General features: G+C 57.6%; 1 protein-coding gene and 1 pseudogene across 2 annotated transcripts; both read right to left on the bottom strand.

Moving 5' to 3' along the window:
• Positions 1–6974: 6974 nt before the first annotated feature.
• Positions 6975–9456, bottom strand: LOC309676030 (serine protease 23-like; annotated as a pseudogene). The gene is made up of 2 exons: positions 9260–9456; positions 6975–7990 (listed from the first exon to the last, which is right to left on the bottom strand). The product of its transcript is annotated as a serine protease 23-like (transcript).
• A 2199-nt stretch (positions 9457–11655) lies between these two features.
• Positions 11656–17151, bottom strand: SLC7A3 (solute carrier family 7 member 3; the record flags this gene model as incomplete). The annotated part of the gene is made up of 11 exons (XM_082488109.1): positions 11656–12428; positions 12535–12643; positions 12914–13080; positions 13718–13929; positions 14234–14336; positions 14416–14555; positions 14748–14970; positions 15943–16055; positions 16159–16339; positions 16427–16585; positions 16782–17151. The coding sequence occupies 11 exons, from the start codon at positions 17149–17151 to the stop codon at positions 12295–12297; spliced, it is 1911 nt and encodes a 636-aa protein (XP_082344235.1). The 3' UTR covers positions 11656–12294.
• Positions 17152–18779: the final 1628 nt, after the last annotated feature.

Here is an 18779-nt window from a genome sequence, read left to right on the forward strand (position 1 = left end):
CCGACATGGGGCACGAGACAGTGGCAGTTTTGTATTAAGTGTGCTATATATAGCTATTAAGTGAGAAGCTTCTGTGTGGGTCACAGAGTTTGTTGGCTGCACTCCTTATCTCTTTATTTTGCTGAGCTTGGGAACATGCTCGTGCAAACAATGGCTCTGCGCTTTGCCCTGGCATTGATGTCCGTGCTGTGCTGCGGGAGCTGTCTTGTGGAGAGGATGAGGGAATACATCTCCCTCTTCCTACCCGGGATTGATGTGGGTGGGTTTATTATGCAGGCTCTTGAGATCCTTGTTCACCCTTACATGAGCTGTTTAATACTACTAATTAACACTGTTACAGGATTTGTGGAATCTGGTGGTGTCCTGGTGTAAAACACAACTTGTGTGAGGCGATACTGAAACGTTGCCCTGAGGTGGCTGGTCCCTGGGTGGTGGGGTGTGTGGAAGGATTTGGGCAGGTGCCCAGGGCTATTTTCACCTCCCATCGCCTGGCCCTTTACACCTGAACGGGCAAGTAACCCTGGCAAACTGATGCGCCACCTGATAGCAGGGTGCCCTGCCTACCCCAGTGAAAACCAGCAGTACTGGGGCCTGGCATGTGTCTACCAAGCCACAGTGCACTACTGTCAGAGGACTGTGGTTAAGGCAGGCACCCAAACCACCTCTGAGAATGCCTTCAGTGAGACTGGGCTGCAAACTACATCTGAGGACATGATAGTAGAGATGGGGACCCAAACAACAACAACTACAATTACCCCAGTAGCGAAAAAGAAACAGTGGACAAGGAGGTCAATGGGTCCGTATCATCGATGAGTAAGGAGGAGGAGGAGGAAGAGGCAGGGTTTGATCAAGAAGCTGGTCCTTCGGCAAAGAAATTGGAGGAAGGAGTGAGAGAATTCAGACAAGAAGTGGAAACTACCCAGTCTCTGTCCTCATCTGAAGTTTGAGACGTGGAAAGGTTACAGCTGCCAGCCAGGTGAGTGGATTGTTGCCTGGCTGTTCCGATGCTGGGATAACAGAGCTGACAGTCAGCAACTGGAAGGTAGGGATGCCACACAGCTGGGATCCCTTGCTAGAAACTGGGGAATTGAGAGAGGAATTGAGGCAGCAATTTGCAGTCTCTGGAGACAGCTCCTCTCAGGTGTGAGGGCAAGATACCCATTCAGGGAAGATCTTGTGAACTGCCCAGGAAAGTAGACTACTGCAGATGGAGGCATCCAGTACCTGAGAGGATTTGCAGTGCTGGAAGTTATCTACAGTGGTCTAGATGATGAAGTCTTCAAAGTTCCAGAGAATGTCCCGTGCACACAGGCCATGTGAGGAAAGTCCCTCAGCGTCCCATTGTAACAGCTTGGCAGTGATATATTGCCCAGAAATGAATACACCCAGCTGTGGAGAGAGTGTCGTCTTGGCTCCAAAACTTTGAAGAAAATCTCCATCCCTCCTCCTCCCTGCAGAGAAGGGGACTCGGCTGTCGGGACACCCCAGGAAGTCAGTCCCCTCCTGCCCCAGTCAGAGGGAAATGGAGCCCCAAGCACATGCTTTGTGGCACACTGGTTCTTCCTGCATGACCAGGGTAGGACAACAGGGAGTGAGATGGTGAACCCACCTTGAAACTGGCAGCCCACGTCCATGAACTGAGAGGGAAGACAGCAGTTAAGAAGGGGCCACCCAAGAAGGCTGTCAGCTTTGTTGCTGTAGCAGCACAAGAAGGCAATCGGCAATCTACCAGACATAGAAGGACTGAGATCACCTCCCTTGATCCTGGTAAGGGGACTTCTTGTCTGGCGCTGAAAGGGTCAGACAGTGAATACTCCAACCAGGAAGAGGAATAGAGGGTCCCTGCCTTCGGCCAGGAGGAGGAAAGGGGTGACTGAGTATATTGGACTGTGTGGATTCGATGGCCTGGCACATCAGACCTACAGAAATATAAGGCTATGGTAGACACTGGTGCACCGTGTACACTGGTGCCATCAGGGTATGGAGGCACAGAACCCATCTGGATCTCGGGAGTGACAGGGGGATGCCACAAATTGTCTGTATTGGAGTCTGAGGTGAGTTAATGGGGGCAAGTGGCAAAAGCACCCCATTGTGACCAGACCAGAGGCCCCTTGTATTCTTGGCATAGACTCCCTCAGGAGAGGGTACTTCAAGGACCCAAAAGGGTCTGCTGGGCTTTTGGTGTAGCCACTGATGAACATAGAGAAGGCCAAATAGCTATCTATCCTGCCTGGCCTCTCGAAACACCCTTTCGTTGTGGGATTGCTGGGAGTTGAAGAGCACTGACAGCAATATCACACAAACCAAGACTCCCTGGCTGATGAGGTGATTCACCAGTTGGAGAGCCGAGTCATCAGCAAGGCTCACTCACCCTTTAATAGTCCCATATGGCCAGTGCAAAAGTCTGACAGAGGGGGGAGGTTAATGGTAGACTATGGTGGCCTGAACGAAGTCACGCCAGCACTGAGTGCTGCTGTACCAGACATGTTAGAGCTCCATTATGAACTGGAGTCAAAGGTGGCCAAGCGGTATGCTACGTGTGATGTTGCCAATGCGTTTTATTCAATTCCTTTGGCAGCAGAGCACAGGCCACAGTTTGCTTTCACATGGGGAGATGTCCGATATGCTTGGAATTGACTGGGTGGAAGCACAGCCCTCCCATATGTCATGGACTAATCAAAACTGCATTGGAAAAGGGTGATGCCCCTGAACATCTACAGTACATCAATGACATCATCATGTGGGGCAACAAAGCAGAAAAAATGTTTGAGAAGGGAAAAAGAGTAATTCAGATTCTTCTGGAAGCTGGTTTCACCATAAAAAGAAGCAAGGTGAAGGGACCTGCACAGGAGATTCAGTTCTTGGGAATAAAATGGCAAGATGGACACCATCGTGTCCCTATGGATGTGATCAACAAGATCACAACTATGTCTTCACCAGCTAAGAAGAAGGAAACACTAGCTTTCCTAGGCCTTGTGGGATTCTGGAGAACGCATATTCCAGGTTATAGTCAGCTTGTGAGCCCTCTCTATCAAGTAACCCGAAAGAACTATTTTGAGTGGGGCTTTGAGCAACAACAAGCCTTTGAGCATATCAAACAGGAGATAGCTCGTGTGGTGGCTCTTGGGCCTGTCCAGACAGGACCAGCTGTGTAAAATGTGGTCTCTATTGCAGCTGGGGAGCATGGTCTCACCTGGAGCCTCTGCCAGAAGACATCAGGAGAAACCCAAGGTTGGCCATTAGGCTGTGGAGCCAGGGATATCAAAGATTAGAAGCCCACTGAAAGCCCAACTGCAAAAGAGATACCAGCAGCCCGTGAGGGGCTTCAAGCCACTTCAGAAGTTGGTACAGCAGCATATCTCCTCTTGCCACCATGATTGCCTGTGCTACACTGGATGTTCAAAGGAAACATCCCCTCTACACATCATGCAACCAGCGCTACATGGAGTAAGTAGGTAGTGTTGATCATGCAACGAGCTCTACTGGGGAAACCCAGTCACCCAGGAAGCCTGGAAGAGATCATGGACTGGCCAGAAGGCAGAGATTTTTGAGCATTGCCTGAGGAGATGGCTTATGCCCAAGAGGCACCACCATATAATGAGTTATCAGAAGATGATTATGCTTCATTTACTGATGGATCCTGTCATGTTGTAGGAAACCACTGGAAGTAGAAAGCTGCTGTGGGGAGTCCCACATGACAAGTCGTTGAAGCCACTGAAGGAGAAGGAGAGTCAAGTAAGCTTGCAGAAGTGAATGCCATTCAACCAGCTCTAGAATAAGAAAAGTGGCCACTCCTCTGTCTCTATACTGACTCCTGGATGGTGGCTAATGCCCTATGGGGGTGGCTACGGCAGCGCAAGACCAAATGGCAGCACAGGGGTGAACCCATCTAGGCTGCTGCATTGTGGCAGGACATTGCTGCCAGGTAGAAAACACAGCTCTAAAGGTATATCATGTCACCTATTTGGTCACCTGACTAAAACCCACACTACTGAAGAATATCACAACAATGAGGAGGTAGACAAGGCTGTCAAAATTGAAGTAGCTCAGGTAGACCTGCACTGGGAGTGTAAGGGTGAGCTATTTGTAGCTTGATGGGCCCACAAAACATCGGGACATGTAGGGAGAGATGCAACATACAGATGGGCTCACGATCGAGGGGTGGACCTGACCACGGAGGCCATCACACAGGTCACTCAGGAACGTGAAACATGCCACAATGAAGTGAGCCACAATAAAGTCTCCCCAAAATAGAAGGTGATGGCTGGGTTTTCCATATAGCAAGGCCTGGCAAATTGACTATATTAGACTACTGCCACGAACACACCAAGGCAAGCACTACCTACTCACCGTGATGGAAGCAACTACTGGTTCACTAGAAACATACCCCATAAACCATGCTGCTGCTCGAAACACCACCTTAGGCTTTGAAAGGTAAATATTGTGTCGACGTGGTACCCCAGAAAGAATTGAATCAGACAATGGGACTCCTCTCCAAAATAACCTCACAAATTCCTGGGCCAAGAAACACGGTGTTGAGTGGGTGTATCACATTCCCTATCATCCACAAGCCTCTGGAAAGACTGAGAGACATAATGGACTGTTGAAGACTACGTTGAGAGCGTTGGACAATGGGGCATGGAAGCACTGTGTCAACCCACTACAAGAGTGAGTCCTCTGTACCTGTTGCAGTTTGTGCATCAAAACCACTCGCTCTATGACGAAAACTGGGGGGGAACATCTCCTGTTGATGTCTTAAAGCTGCTGTCACTTGCAAACATAAAGATAGACACTAAAAGGGGGCACAAGTCTCGCCGTGTTTCTCTTGGCTTCCATCTTGGTGGTGGCTTTTCCTCCTCTTCTGTTTTGCAATAGCTGATGGCTGGTGGCAGAAGGAATATAAAGTGTGTGGCTGCTCTGAACAAGACAAATCCTTATGTGTCACATCAGCAGGTTCTAGGAGAACTTTCCCTATCGTGTCACCCGTTCCACTATCAGAGGAGCATGTAAAGCAAAACAAAGGCCCAGTGTGCACTTTGGAGAGGAAGGAACCAGGAACTCCCTTCCCTGTGGTTCTGACAGGCCTTCTTCCCATTTTAAGAGCACGGCTGACACTCTCTAACCTGTTCTCAGCATCCGAACAAGGGGCCAAAGGAGATGAAAACCCTTTCTGATCTGTCCCCAAGAACCTCTCAGGTAGGGCAGATAATTCCATTGAACAAGTCAAATTCTGTCTGTAAATTGTGTTTGTATTATGTAAATAATAGCAACTGATCACTGCCCAGTAATGTGTAATCATGATTTTTCATGTGTTATCTCATCCAAGATAATGGAAGCTGTTGCACACCCATCTGCAGACCAGGCATACAATTCAAATTATTTTAATACTCGCGTTAGCCTGAAGTCCTGATAACTGAGCGGGAGGGGGCGTTACATGTAGTTTGTTGAAATGTCTCCTACCTGTTTGTTTTGCAAGTCAGGTTGATGCGCCTTGTACAACTGTCACAGGTCTTGAAGGAACTGCGTGTTTTGTCTGCAGCAGGTTTAAGCAATGACAGCGCTGAGACACCTGTGATGCGGCGTCCCCTGAAATGCAGTGAAAAGGAGCAGCACGTCGACTCACGAGCAAAAAATACAAGCAGTCATCTGTCCAGCCTGGCAAAGCAGCATCAGCGTGAGGTCTCTTGTGGAGAATGTGAATTACAGAGAGAATAATTGCCTGGGCAAACGCAACAGGGAAACGGGAAACCTTAAGGAAGATGAGGAGAGGTATCAGGCATGAAACTCTAGGATTAGCAAAGGAATCTTGTGTATGAGGTAGGGAAGCTCAGGACAAGTTTTCATTTTGCTCCTGGAAGGGTTGGTGTGGCCTGTTGGACACATCAGTTCTATGTGTGTGACAGAACATGCAGAAATCTGTTCAGTCGGGTGTCTGGGCTGTTTTATGACTGCAGAAGTCCCTATTTTTGCAAGATACTGTGATTTCAGCTCTACACAGATCTCCCTGTCCCACTCACTTCAGCCCGGAGGAAGAGTGTCTCCTGCAGCAAGTCCCAAACCAGGGCTAGCAATCCATACACTGCTCCTCTTTCAACATAACCTTTGCAAAGAGATTTGTGCTGACTTTTATTCAAATACATGTATTTGCCTAAAAGAATCCACCTCAAATACTACAGCTGCAATAAATGTCATGATCCCTTCCTTCTCCAGCAATCCCAGGCAGAACCAGAGAGAGATGACAAAGTTTACAAGTCAGTAGGTGCTCCCGGCTCTCAGCCCATGCTGACACGTGTAGGTACCCACGTGGCACCATCCTGCATCAGCCAGAAGAGATGTCCTTGCCAGGAGCGTTCCCAAGCACAGTGGCTGCCAGAGCCCTGGAGCAGCCCCTCCTGCCCTGGCCGGGCTCCTGGCCATGGCACGCTCAGTGTCCAGAAGACTCAGGCTCCAGGGCTGCCTTTCAGACACCTTTCATCAGCACACAAAGGTCCTGTTAGGAGAGAAACCCCTTTGTCCTCACATTGCTGGGGCAGCGCCAAGCTGGGCAGCGCAGCCAACAGACCGAGAGACCTGATGAGACCCAAGAGAAACCGTGTAGAGCTTAACAGCAAGCGTGTGGCTGCCTCTCCAAGTCGTGAGCCGTTAACGTGCTGGAAGCAGAGGCCACTTACCCTGGCCTACAGCCAAGCTCTTTCTGCGAAGAACCCTGATGCTGAAGCTCATGCCAGCATCAACCAAAGGAGCTTAAACCACCCTTCAGGCTTCCTGGGGAACCAGGACTTGGACTCCAGTGAGTTTCTGCTGGATCTCTTGTGATGTGTGGAGACCCTCTTCCTCTGTGACAGAGAACAGAATAAAGTGGAGCGGTTTTGCCAGGAAATGCTGCTCCTCCTCAGGCTCTTTGGCTGTGCACTTGCTCAGGAAGAGACTCAAAGCCATCTGCACTGGGGAGAGGAAGAAGCAGGCTGCAGTTCTCATTCACTGTGACAGCTTTTAGAGTCCTCTTTGATCCAGTAACAAATCTGAGCATGTTTTAGAGTGGTCAGACGAACAGCAGCATTACAGTTGTGGTGCTCCACAGCCGCTTCCAGCCACTGGTGCCCTGAGAAGACCCTGATCACTCTCCTCTCCTTTTTGAGTTGTACAGGGTCTCACACTTTGCCATACACCCCAGAGCTGGACATACCGGGCCTGGCATCCCAGTGCTGGTAGATAAGATGGACCATCTCGTCCTCCACCCCACAGAAGCAGTAGACCAGCTCGCCCGGCTGGTCACTGTCAAACTGAGAAATGAATCCTCTTCACAGCCATCTCCTCCGCTGCCGGAGCCACCATCATCTTCATGTGCAGGCGCTGATGTGGCCCGCACAGCCCCAAAAGGGTGTAATTATAGTCCATGCTGACTGGGCTGGGGCCGGCCCGTGGGCACCAGTGTGCACTGCACCTGATCCCAGCACATCGCCAGCCTCCCCGTCCCGTTGCCAGCACCCTACACCAGCATCAGGAACCCCACCTTGATCTTCTTGGCCCCCTTCACACAGTCTTTGCTTGCGTGAATGCAGCGGGCAGTGGTGAGGAATCGCCACCCAGACACCAGCACGCCCCTGCAGCCCGTGGACATCTTGACAGTGGCAGATTAGGGGTAGTTCATCAGGAAGCGGCTCCCACTGATGTTTGCACCATAAATCTGCCGCTTGCATTGCACGCGCTGCCTCCACCATCTCCTCTCCATGCCACTTGCCTGGAGGCTCATTTCCACCCTGGTGAGGTTTCGGGGCCATTGGGATACACTGTCTCATAAGAGAGGTACTCCTGAAGGTCCTGAGGGACCAGGTGTCAGCTCTGGGACGGACTGTGACAAGAACCGCCTCGTGGCCGGTTGCAGCATGGACCGGGAACTCAAGCAGGAACCAGGACTCCAGCTGCAGCGCTGGGAAGAAAGGAGAGCAAGGAAAGAGCAACCACCTGGCAGCAAGTCATCGTGCCAGACCTGCAAAGGCAAAGCAAGGAGAGCATTAAGCCTGCACGATTAGAGACCCGGCCACCTGCCGCGGCTCAGGGCCGGGAGGATTATCGGATGCACGCAGCCTCCTGCCAGCTACTGGGTTACAGCTTAAGCTGTTACCACAGAAAGCAGAAGGGTTGGGACCTGCCTGGAGCCGGGTGAGTAAAGAGCGATAGAAATCTCACCCAGCACCGGCTTTGATCTCCTGGAGCCCTTCTGGACGGTGAGGCCCTGCAGCACAAGCCAGCGCTGCTGCAGAAATATCACGAGCTGATGAGTTCGCTCTGTTGCGTCAGTAACCCCGTCTGCCCCAGGGTGGATTCCCCGAATTCCAGGGCTCTCACACCCCACTGATGGATGCATCCCACCTCGCACCCCCCACAGCTCCGCTCCACCAGCCGATCCCCTGTGGGGAGGAGGATCTGACAATACCTGCTCACTGGTCCTACAGGGGAGAAGAATCATAGAATCATAGAATGGTTTAGAGTTGGAAAGGACCTTGAAGATCATTGAGTTCCAACCCCCCTGCCATAAACAGGAACACCTCCCACTAGACCAGGTTGCCCAAGGCCACATCCAGCCTGGCCTTGAACACCTCCAGGGATGGGGCCTCAACAACCTCTCTGGATAACCTGTTCCAGTGCCTTAAGACCCTTAAAGTAAAAAACTTCTTCCTAATTTTTAATCTAAACATGCCCTCTTCCAGTTTAAAGCCTTTCCCCCTCGTCCTATCGCTACATGCCCCAGTAAAAAGTCCTTCCCCAGCTCTCCTGTAGGCCCCCTTTAGGCACTGGAAGGCCGCAATAAGATCTCCCCGGAGCCTTCTCTTCTCCAGGCTGAACAGCCCCAACTCTCTCAGCCTCTCCTCATAGGAGAGGTGCTCCAGCCCTCGGATCATCCTCGTGGCTCTCCTCTGGACACGCTCCAGCAGGTCCGTGTCCTTCTTATGTTGGGGACTCCAGAGCTGGATGCAGTACTCCAGAAGGCACATTAACTCTGCAGGTAGAAGTATCTGGTGTCACAGAGCGCTGCGGACCAGACAGCCTATTTTAACTCCCAAATGGATCATTGTACCCAATTTAAAATTTAATCTGCTGCTACATCTCCACGTGCCAGGGCCACCCCTGTGTGGCAAGGGAGCAGTGCAGGGGGCAGGCTCTGCAGTGCCAGCTCTGCCTCCAACGGCTCAGCGGCACAGACCTTCATCCTGCCCCGAGCCTGTGTACCCACACCGGCTCCTCTCGGCAGCCCCACCAGAGGCTCTTCCTCAGCAAGCAGCTGCTGTGCAGAGACCACTGCTCCGATGCCTCCGCCAGGAAAGCCCCGTGTCCCCCAACGGCAGCCGGGGTCTGCGCCGGACACGTGGCGCTGCGTGGGGTTACGGAAGCCACAGGGGACCGGGTGGAGCCAGATGGGGAGGGATACTGAGAGCCACCAGCTCTCTGCGCCATCGCACCCTGACACGTGGTGTTGCCTCCCCAGCATGGCCCACAGCCAGAGCATGTCACCGTCCCCAACACTGCAGCCAGCACTGAATCAGGGGGCAGCCCTGCCTCCCCTGCCCGTGCTCCTGCCCACGCCTGTGCCCAGCAGCGGCGCAGGCAGGGGAGCAGCTTCAGGCTTGTTTGCTTCCACGCAGGGCTGGAGCCGCCCAAAGGAGGCCCATGGCCGGGTGGTGGGCAGGAATGCAGCCCGCGGTGGGAATGCCAGGGCTACTGGGGCAAACCACGGGCAGCTGTGTGCGGGGCTGAGGACCGGGACTCTCGGCAACACAACCAGGCTCTGCTTTGCACTGTGTTTTCTCAAACTGGAAAACGGCCCTTTCCAGAGTGGCACAGGAGGGGAAAGCCCACCCAACAGCCCCCAACATCTGGCAGGCAGCACCCAGGAACGTGCTTCCCTCCCGGCCCCTCTCCGCACAATGGAGCCCCAGGTTGCTATCAGAGCATCACCGCAGGCTGGCGTGGCAGCCATTAAAGCTGTGCCGACAACACGCTGGGGCTTCCCTTGGGTGTTATTCACACCTTGACACATGCGCCGTGATGAACAGTAACAGCAAAGGCATAGGTGCTGCCTCGAGGGGGGAGATGCGGTGCCATCCCTGGCAGCTCTGCTAGCCCCGATGGGGCGAAAGGAGGCGGCGGGCAGAAGGAGGCAGGGTCCCCCCAGTGTGGCCGCCCAGGGCTCTGGCGGCCCCCTCCAGCACAGGGGGCTGATGTGCTCCTGCCAGCACCTGTGCCCGTGGTGGGATGGCACCAACCCACCGCACAGCACCGGCATGGACAGGCGGCTGCCGGTCAGCTGCGACCCCACCGGGCTGCCGTGGTGGGAGCTGCCCAGGGCTTCCATGTCCAGAGCTCTGCCAGTCCCAGTGGGTACCCAGGATGGGACATCAGTGCTGAGTGGGATGGCCTGGAGCCAGGCATGGATGTGCCCGTGGGCACAAACAGACCAATGCACGGCCATGGGCATGGACATGCACGCGTACATGGGGACACAGGCACAAATGAAGGCATGGGGGGGGCTGCAGCAGTGCCGAGCCAGGGGGTGAGGGCTGCAGCCATGTCACAGGCCCATTGCCCACTGGGCTTGGGCAACAGCACCCGAACCGGAGTGCATGGATGCTGCAGGACTGCGGGCTCAGGGCTCAGCGGGGCCCCATGTGCTGCCCCCAACCAGAAGGTACCCACCAGCGCAGCACCCCATGGCACCAGCATGAGCAGGAGAGCTGGAGGGACCCAGCGTGGCACCCCATAGCACTGGAATGAGCAGGAGAGCTGGAAGCGCCTGCGAGGAGCCAGTGCCAGGAGTAAGCTGTGCCTGTGGGCTGGAGCCTGAGGCTCTGGCAGGGCACCCCGGCCCAGGGCAGCAGGGCAGGCAGTACCCGGCACAGGGCCAGGAGGTGCCGCAGCCCCTTTTGCTCTGGGCACAGCCCTGGGGCAGGGCTCGCAGCTCCAGCCTAGGGGCAAAGCAGAGCTGATGGCGTGGGGCCCTTGCCACTGACCGTGCAGTGACCCTGCTCCACTGCCAGTAAACAGGGAGAGATGCCAGAACCATGCAAGATCTATTTGCCTTAAATTAGTTTAGTTTGCAAAATAATCCATCAGGGCTGATTTAGACCAGACCAGAATCTGGGAAATCATCATCTTCTCACATGGATGCAGCCCAGCTCCTGGCTGTGCTTCCTCTGCAGACCATTGCTGGAGCCTCCAGGAGACATTTCCAAGGTCATTACCGCAGCTGCTGGCCTGGGACCCGGTGACACATTCCCACGCAGCACAGGGCCGCGGCAGGCTGGTGTCCTGCCCACAGGTACCAGCAGCGCCGGGTTGAGCTGGCCTGGAGCACTGCTCCACGGTTCCTGGCTCGCTGTCCCTGGGGACAACGCGAGGGCTGGTGGCTCCAGGCGGCAGGTTTGGGGCAGGGAGCTCAGCCAGCACAGCCGGCTGTGGCCGAGCCCCGCTCTGCGCTGGCACCAGCCTGGCACCCAGCCCAGCAGCACATGGGGTCCTGCCGGGGGTCTGTGACCACAGGGCATTAATAGGAGATGGGGCAGGACCAACAGAGCCAAGCAGTTAAAAAACCATTTAGTTTAATAGGTATAAAAGTCGACGTTAAAACACCAATTATACAAAGGCATACGAGGTTGGACACTGGTACGGTTACGCCGCGGACATCTATGACGGACACCCGAGCTAGATGCTCACACCAAGCAGCATGGCCGGGGCAGCAGAGGGCTCAGCGTGGGATGCAAACCCCGGGCACAGAGAGGAGTTTGGCTGCCTGAGCCCCGTGCTGCCGGGCAGTACCGGGCTGCTGGCGGTACCAGAACAAGCCGCCCCAAGCCTCATTGCGTGGCTCCAGCCATGGCTGCCATGTACATGCCCAGTGCTTGGAAAGCACAGAGAGGAGGTGGTGACCACAGCCACATGGACAGACAGAACAAATACAGCTGCACCAGCACATGGGGCCTTCTGTGCGCAGGGAAAGCAGCATTTTTGACAGCACCTTCCACGGCAGGAGGGCCGTGCCGGCGTCACTGCCCCTCTGCGGGGTTGGGGAGATGGCAGAGACTAGCCCCGGGCCACCAGCGCTCCCACCCAGCCCGGGGACTCATCTCCGTGACCTCTGCTGTGTGAGGGGAAAGGGCAGCGCACGACCCGGCTCCGCTGTCCTGACTCTGGGACTCGCTCCCTGTGGGGGAGAGGATGGGTGTACTGTGCAGATCATGATCTTGTCCCTGAGCGGGAATACTGGCAGAGATCCACGGAGTGCCGGTGCCCGGTCCCTCAGACCGCAGCAGCCCCGGGGCTGAGGTCCAGTCCAGGGTGGTGCAGAGGCTTTTCTACTGTGGCACAAGGCTCCTCCGCATTCTTCCCTTCCACGCTGTTCCGAATCCCGTAGCCAAAGTAAATCATAAAACCTGCAGGACAGTTTCCGCAATGAAATATGTGGCGGTGGGCTGCCAGCGTAACAGCCCCCCAGGGGAGACGCTGCGGGCACCATGCTCCCCTCCGTAGGACACCTACCCACAGCCATCCAGACGGCAAACCGCACCCAGGTGCCAGCACTCAGCTGTACCATCAGCAGGATGTTAACGAAGATGCTGAAGATCGGCAGGAGCGGGAGGAAAGGTACCTGCGAGGGACAAGAGGGGCCGTGTCAGCTGTGCCATGAGGGACCCGGCTGGCCTCGAGGATGCTCCCAGCCAGGGAGGGATCCCACCACTGCCACAGCCCAGAGAGCACCCAGGCATTCCACGCTGGGGACTGCACCTCGGTGAGCCGCAACTCAGGGCCCTGGGCTCTCCTGGACGGTGACTGCCCGGCAGCAAGCCTTGGGAGACCCTGCAATGGCCCAGACCCTACTGGGGGATGCAGACACTGAGTTGCTGGGGGCTGCACTCACTTTGAAGTTCAACCGTGCGTTGCTCTGCGGCTGCCTCCAAATGATGATGGTGGGAATGAGCAGAGCCACGACGAGCAGCACCAGGGCCACAATCCAGCCTACGCTGGCGTCCTTCAGGGCGTTCACCTCGAGGGTCAGGACCACGCAGATGACCGTGATCAGTGTGGCTGCAAGAGAGGGGGCAGTCAGGGGGCTGCACAGCACGTGGCCTCCCTGGGACCCCGAGCCTCACCAACGGCTGGGCTGAGGCACCCACTCCTCTCAGGCAGGTACGGTTCCAGCGCGTGCTGTCTCCAACACCCACCCCAAAGCCTCAGGAAAGCACTTTGCTGGGGGAACTGGTCAGGCCAGCAAGCCAAGGGGAACCTGCACCAGACCTGGCTGAGCCACCCCATTCTGGCTGCACAATGAAGCCATTGATGGACGGATCAAAGCCCGCTGGCCGAGCCTGAGCGCTCTCAGGGGGACCACGGACCACCCGTGCTGGGTGGCCAGCCTGGGCCAGGCTTGTCACAAGAAGCTCCCGTGACCCCCCCCCACACACACACACACACCTGGCTTAGCGCCCACGTCCTCCATCAGACCCCGTGTGCCCCAAACCCCAGCCCTGTGCTTGGCACCCTGCTCAGGACAGAGCAGGTCCAGCACCTGCTGGCACTGCCAACAGCAGCTGGCAACCCGTGCTGCCCGGCCCCTCTCCTCTGCCCGGAGCACCCACCATCCCTTCCCAGCCCCGCCAAAAAGTCAAAAAGCCACAGCTCCTGGCAGGAGGGGGACATCGGCCGCCAGCTCCCGCTCACTCACCGATGACCGAGACACAGACATAGACAATGCGCCCCGAGAGTGCGGTGGGGGTGTCTGCGGGTGGGTTGAAGAGAGTCGCCAGGGACAGCGTCTCTTTCTGCTGGGCGCCAGCGGCGGTGATGGTCGGGTTCATGATCACCCTCTCCTCCTCGTTCCCGTTCAGTTCCAGCATTTCCATGGCCTTCGGGGAGTTCAGCTGCCCAGACTGGTACCTGAGCAGATGGGACAAGCTGCAGCACAGCCCAAGGAACTTCCCAGCCCAGGGGGACAGTGGGCAGCATCCTCATAGCCCTCCTGCTCCTCCAGCCCCATGTGCTGCTCCAGCAGCAGCCCTGCGACAGCCACCCCACGGATGTGCCCAGAGACACCGCGCAGGCTCTTGGGAGCAGCCTCCATCTTGGGGGCTTGATGCTTCCCCAGGCTGCGTACCCCTGGCAAGAAGCTGTGGCTACAAGCCCCAGGCTCGACGCAAGGCATATCCACCTGGGACACCGCCACACAAGAGGAGGCACCCACCGGAGGATGAGCACGCACACCGCCACCAGGGAGTAGGCCAGCAACGTGCCGATCGACATGAGGTCCACCAGGTCCTTCAGGTCAAGCAGGAAGGCCAACACGGCTGCAATGAGGATATGCAGCATGAGCATGGCTCCGGACTGCCACAGAGCTGAGTGTGAGGCAGCAGTCGGGAGCCTTACCCGCAAGGAGCCCCGAGGTGATGGTGGCTGACAGAGGGGTCTTTGTGCGACTGTTGATGCTGGAGAGGAACTTGAAGAGCAGTCCGTCCTCCGCCATGGCATAGATCACACGGGGCATGGGGAACATGGAGCCCAGCAAGCTGCCATGGGGAGAGATGGCTCAGGGCCTGCCAGGCAAGCTGCCTACACCCACCACCCAGACGGGCACGGGACCGGCTCTCTGCCAGGAGCAGGACAGCAACCAGATGGGGCAAACCCCCATTCCAGCTGGGACACGTGCTGCTGGGTCCCTGTGCCGTGCCAGGCGCTGTCAGGGATGCAGCCAGTCCTACCTGGTGGAGAGGGCACAGAGAGAGCCGACGGCAACGGCGTAGCGGGCGGGCTCCCAGCCCACCGCCTTGAAAGCCTCAGGCAGGGGGCTCTTCTTGTTCAGGAGGAAGTAGGGCACCATGAGGGTCAGGGCCGCAGAGACCCCGAAATAAGCCACAAAGCAGATGAGGAGGGACACAATGATGCCAATGGGGATTGAGCGCTGTGGGTTCCTGGCTTCCTCTCCTGTGCAGAGACAAAAGGCAGCATCCGTCCCTGAGCCGCGGCACAGCGTGGGGCAGCTGGCCCCGGGGGACCGGCCGCAGCAGGGACTTCCATTGCAGCGTGGGGCTGGGCAGTAGCAGGCAGGGGCTGTTGGAGAGGAGGGGTCCCCTGGCCGTGCAGCTGCACTGGCAGAGGCTTTGGCACTGCCGAGAGCAGAGGTGCGTGGCTGCAGTCCCGGCTCCCAGGCATGCAGCTGCCCGGCAGCTGAGCTCGCAGCCCCCATGGGTCGTGCCGGCCCTCTGCCCCCACCAGCAGCTCCCGCTCTCCGCGGAGCCTGCTGAATGCGAATCCTCCATGTGCGTGGGCTCAGCGACGCAACCACCGTGCCCTCTGCCCGGGCCTCGGCAAAGGCGTGCTCTGCCGCTGCACCACGCTGCCCGGCAAGGGGCTCGGCAGCCGGCGTAGGAGGGAAGGAGGCAGCTGCCGGGCAGCCGCTGGGGGCAGGGAGGCACATGCAGGGAGGCCAGGCAGAACAGCCTGTACCAGCCACCCACTAAGTAGATTCCTGGGGGAATGAGAGGAAATTAAGAGGGCTCCCTGCGCTCCAGAGAGCCGCAGCTCTGCACGAACTCAGGCATTTAGAAAAATGTTGCTTGAGGCTGGGAAACAACCAGGAGGCACCAGCAATTCCCAGCGCTGTCGCAGCCTCGACTCGGCAGCGGAAAGGCTCCCCGCTGCCCCGAGAGCTGCCTGCGCAGGCAGGGTGCAGCCCCGCTCCCACCGCGCAGTGCGGGGAGCCCCTTTTCCTGGGGCAGGGCAGGCTGCGAGCGCTTTTGTGCTGGCCCAGCTGGGGACAGAGTCGCCGCGGGGAAACCTCCCAGGAGCGGTGGGACAGGCTGTTTCCCACGCCATGGAGCATCCTCCCCGTCGGGTCCCAGCCAGCCGTCAGCTGCGCTGGGAAAATGCCCACACCGCCTTCGCCCACGGCTGTACCTGTGGTGGCGATGCAGTCAAAGCCCACAAAGGCGTAGAAACAGGTGGCAGCACCAGTCAGGATCCCTTCCAGTCCAAAGGGGACAAACCCGCCAGAGCCGAACTCTTTTTTCCTGGAAAGGAAGGAGGAGAGCAGCTGCCGTGGGGTGCGGGGATAGCGGGGCCGGTGCTAAGCCCTGTGCCCAGACCCTGCCCTGGCACGGTCGCGCTCCTCACATGATGTCATCAGGTGGGTCCAGGTATGAGCGGTTGATGTAGTCCTTCTCTGAGAGCTGCCAGTTCTTGATGTCTCCCTTCACAAAGCCAGCGATGATGACAAAGCCCAGCACCACCAGGTTCACCGCCGTGAAGATTTTGTTCACAAGAGCGGATTCGCTGACGCCGAAGGCCAGCAGCGCTGCGGGGACAGAAGAGGTGAGTGGGGGACCCGGCAGGCTCCGGTGCCACCACCCACGGTGCCCTAGAGCTGCTCCTATGCACTCACCGGTGAGCAGCCCAATCAGGATCAGGGCGAAGAAGTCCGGGCGCTCGGCCAGCACCCCTGGCAGGTGCACTGTGGTCTTGTTCATGAAGAAGGTGGAGATGTGGTTGCCGATGATGTTGTCGAATGCCGCGCTCCAGGCGCGAGCCACGCTGGCCGTGCCTGGTCGATGGCAAATTTGGGCATCAGTGCGAGCCCAAGGCAGAGTGGCACCAGCCACCCCCAGCACCCACCTCCCTGCTGATCCCACCCCCACACCCCGCTCATACAGCACCACACGCTGCCCCCGTGAGCCCTCCACGCTGCCGGTGCAGCGCTGGAAGGAGCACACATGCCAGCATCCTGCCCAACCCCGTACCTATCACATAAGAGAGGATGAGGTTCCAGCCGGTTGTGAAAGCCCAGATCTCACCGACGGTGACGTAGCTGTAGAGGTAGGCAGAGCCGGTCTTGGGGACACGGGCCCCAAACTCTGCATAGCAGAGTCCGGCCAGTACCGATGAGAGAGCAGCTACCAGGAAGCAGAGGACGATGGAGGGACCAGCCGTCTCCTTGGCCACCTCCCCAGCGAGCACGTACACGCCGGCTCCCAGCGTGCTGCCCACCCCCAGGGCTATGAGGTCCAACGTGGAGAGGCAGCGAGCGAAACGCGTGTCCTCGGAGCTCAGATCCACCACGCGCCGGCGGATCAGCTTCTTCCCAACACTGGTCATTTTTCCCCCGAACATCTTGTCCTCTCGTGGGTGGTGCTCAGCTGCTCAAAAGCCCTGCAAGAGAAGGGACCGTAGGAGCGTGAAGCCCAGTGTCCTTCAGGCAGCAGGACCCACGCTGCGAGGAGCAGGGCAGGCAGTGATGCCCACAGGAGCTGTGCCCACCACCAGTTGACCCATTGGCACCAAGCCCCTGCCACACTCATGGGGCAGGGACAGTGGCAGCTCCCTTCAAGGCACCGTGGGGCCGCGCATATCCCACCTGCGCAGTCCCTGCACCAGGAGAGCGAGCCAGGGATGAACCCAGCGAGACCACGGTGGGAAATAGGCTCATTGCACAAGCCCTGTGTGGTCCCCACCACGGGGCCCCTGGGCACATCCCAGAGCTTGCCTGCTGTCTCCCAGCAACTCCCCACTGATTTGGCAGCCTGGAGATCCCTCAGCCCAAACTTGACTGCTGGCGCATCCCTCTGGCCTGGCGCGTGGGCGTGCGCAGCAGCAATGGCAGGGAGACAAAGCATTCCTCCAGCGGAGGATTTGGCAGGCTGGGCTGACTCACTGGGATGTGGCCGTTCTGCCTTTGCTCCCAGCATCTGCATTACACCCTCGGCAGGGATGCGTGGCCAGACACACAGCGCGGGCCCCTGGCGCACGTCCCTCAGGTGCCGATGATGCTTGCCGAGGAGCCCGCACGCTCCGCAAGCTGCAATCGCCCTAAACATCCGACACCCACATTCCCCTTGAGCACAGCAGCCACCCATCTGCAAAAAGCTCTGGGAGACAAGCACAGGCAGCTGGCACAGGGAGTGAGGAGCTGCAAGGAGAGCTGCTCCCAATGCCCACGGCCACAGCTGCCACCCCGTGCCCAGCGGTGGACCATCCGCCCACCAGTGCTTTCTCCCTGCCGGCTTCTCCCTTCATTGGGAAACGAAACATGCTCCAGCCAAGCGCGTGGGGCAGCACTGATGGACTGTATGGACCAGCGTGAGTACATGCGAGGACAACTTTGTGACCCTTTTCCACTGAGGGCGATTACCAGAGTCGCAGTAGCAGCCACCAGCTCGGCTGCTTCCCCATAACCAGCAAACCAGCCCTTTTCTGGGGAAACCTCCTCCTGAGCTGGCACGTGCCACATTCGGCCTTGGCCCAAGGAGCCGTCCCAGCCCAGGGCAGCCTCGGGGCCACGTTTCAAGGGAACAACAAGTGCCCCAGCACTGGCACCCTCCCCAGCCACTGCCTGGACAACTTCGGCTGCCTTCCCCAGTGCTGCTTGATTGTTCCAAGGATTTCTGACACCCGACGCGAGCTCTGCAAACTGCAAGCACGGCTGGCAGCAGAAACGTGCTCAGCCCTTATTTCCAGAGCAGCGCAGAGAAAAAAGCGCGAGCGGCGCCGAGCAGGAAGATGTGGGACAGCCCGCGCTTCCTAACCCCTGCCGGCCTTGCTGCCCCAGGGTTCGCCGTGCCCACTGCAAGGAGAACCTTGAGCCCCCAGACCCACCCCAGCAGCCATCACAGCCGGCCTAGGGAAGGCGGCTCAGGCGGGTCAGCTGGCTCCGGGGAGGCTCAGCCCATGGCTGAGGTGTCTCGCAGAAAGCCACGCTGTCACCCGAGATGGAGAACACGCAGCGAGCTACGGGCAGGCAG

Source organism: Vanellus vanellus (assembly GCF_965231255.1).
Source record: "Vanellus vanellus genome assembly, chromosome: 10".
Taxonomy (NCBI): domain Eukaryota; kingdom Metazoa; phylum Chordata; class Aves; order Charadriiformes; family Charadriidae; genus Vanellus; species Vanellus vanellus.